Raw genomic sequence first — 1,751 nt, 5'->3', positions numbered from 1 at the left:
TAAGCAATATGAATAAATTTATAAATTATCAGTGGTGTAATTATTATAGTAATAATGTTTTAGCGTAACACTTACTATTTTCAGAGGTTTCAAAGCATTTTGATATGCAGACTTTCATACCATTAAACCATATATCAATAAAGGTTGATTCATTCTGTTAAGTATTATATCTCACTGTTTCCAATGGTTTTAAATGGTTTTTGATTAATATTTATTTTTTTTTTTTTTAGGTGGTAGAATAGCAGAGATTATCAGAAATTCGAACCGACCGACCAAGATGACAGAAGTTTTTGCGGTATGACGAATTGTATGCGGAAGTATTGTTTGGTGAATTCGCATTATTTTTTTAGTGCAAAAGGGTGGAAGTGCACGAGCACCACTTGGACCGGAAAAGAGGGTACACAGAGCAGTATAGTTATGACTTAGTTTTAGTATTGCATTCCACTGTACAGAGGGGAATTTTATTGACCGTGCAAACGAAAAGCTCGTATTTTCGGAGTGGCTTGTAAATTGATATTCCATTTCAGCTCAAGTTTACACAGTGTGCACCACTTAACTACAGTATTATATTATATATATAATATATCGTATGTACACATATTACATATGGCGTTTTTCAAATTATTGTCGCGATTTATTTTTTGAAAATAAACTTAACGATCAGCTGTTATATTGATAAATGGCAACAGGTTGAGAAATGATTTATAAATCTTGAAAATCTACTTTATATATTTTAATCATATTCAATGGTTTACAATGTGCATCAAGATTTATAAAAATTGTTAGCTAACACATTATACGTTTTATAGACTATATTATAGTTGAATCTATTTCAAAAAGTTTATATAATAACCAGTACGTTGATTGAATAAAAATTAACTATAATAATGTGCATAAGAATAAAATAATTATACTATATAGATAGTAATATAATTTTTGTAGATAGGTTAGGTAGCATACGGTTAGGTAAAGCATAAGGTTAGGTAATCATTTAGAGCGTGGATTTTTAGGTTCTTAAAAGCTTAAAATATGATGCTAATATGCTCTAAAAAAACCCTAAAATATTCTCTAAATATGTTTTAAACTTTTAAATATGCAATTAATGTGATTTTTTTTCAAAATAATTCAATAAAAAACAATAAATAACTTTAGAGTTATACAGTATACACTGCCATTTCTTTGGTAGGTAACAGGTTAGCTATCAGTATTAATCAATATTCATAATAATAATACAATATTAGATACCATTGGTCAATATTAATTGGAGAACTGTTATCTTATAACCTAAGATTATTGCGTCTACCGATTGACTACCAATATAATATGTGTATTGTATATTTGTATTGTGTGTCTCTAATCGGTAAAGTACCTTTTATTAATGATAATAATATGATATAACCAGTCGTCAGTCATCATCTTGATATAGTATAGGTGTACCTAAAACTTAAACTCTAGATTTGTGATACATTTTAAAATTTTAAGATTTTCAAAATAAAAATCTAAATATGACTCTAATCCTAATTTATCCATTTTTCACATAAAATTCCAACAATCCATTACCTAACAGCTCGCAATTTTCACAACGAAATAATTTGGCAGCCAAACTTCACCACATGTTTGTTGAATCGTTATAATTTTCAATGTAAACACCTTACCTCTTCTAATGATCTTACCTTTGTAAGAGCATTTTTTAAATTTAAGTATAGTAACGTACACTTAACCGTATATAAAATTGTCTGATTGAAAACTAC

The 1,751-nt window shown here is 27.8% G+C and overlaps 1 protein-coding gene across 1 annotated transcript in view; it reads left to right on the top strand.

Moving 5' to 3' along the window:
* Positions 1-277: 277 nt before the first annotated feature.
* The window catches only part of LOC115033172 (ATP-dependent DNA helicase pif1-like), a 2,419-nt gene continuing 945 nt past the window's right edge, over positions 278-1,751 (top strand). The window contains exon 1 of the mRNA XM_029485274.1: positions 278-295. Within this exon, the coding sequence (XP_029341134.1) occupies positions 278-295 (18 nt within the window). The remainder of the gene's footprint in view (positions 296-1,751) is intronic.

Source organism: Acyrthosiphon pisum, chromosome X (genome assembly GCF_005508785.2).
Source record: "Acyrthosiphon pisum isolate AL4f chromosome X, pea_aphid_22Mar2018_4r6ur, whole genome shotgun sequence".
Classification (NCBI taxonomy): domain Eukaryota; kingdom Metazoa; phylum Arthropoda; class Insecta; order Hemiptera; family Aphididae; genus Acyrthosiphon; species Acyrthosiphon pisum.
Note: the sequence above shows the minus strand (reverse complement) of the source record. Positions and strands in the feature narration are given on the sequence as shown.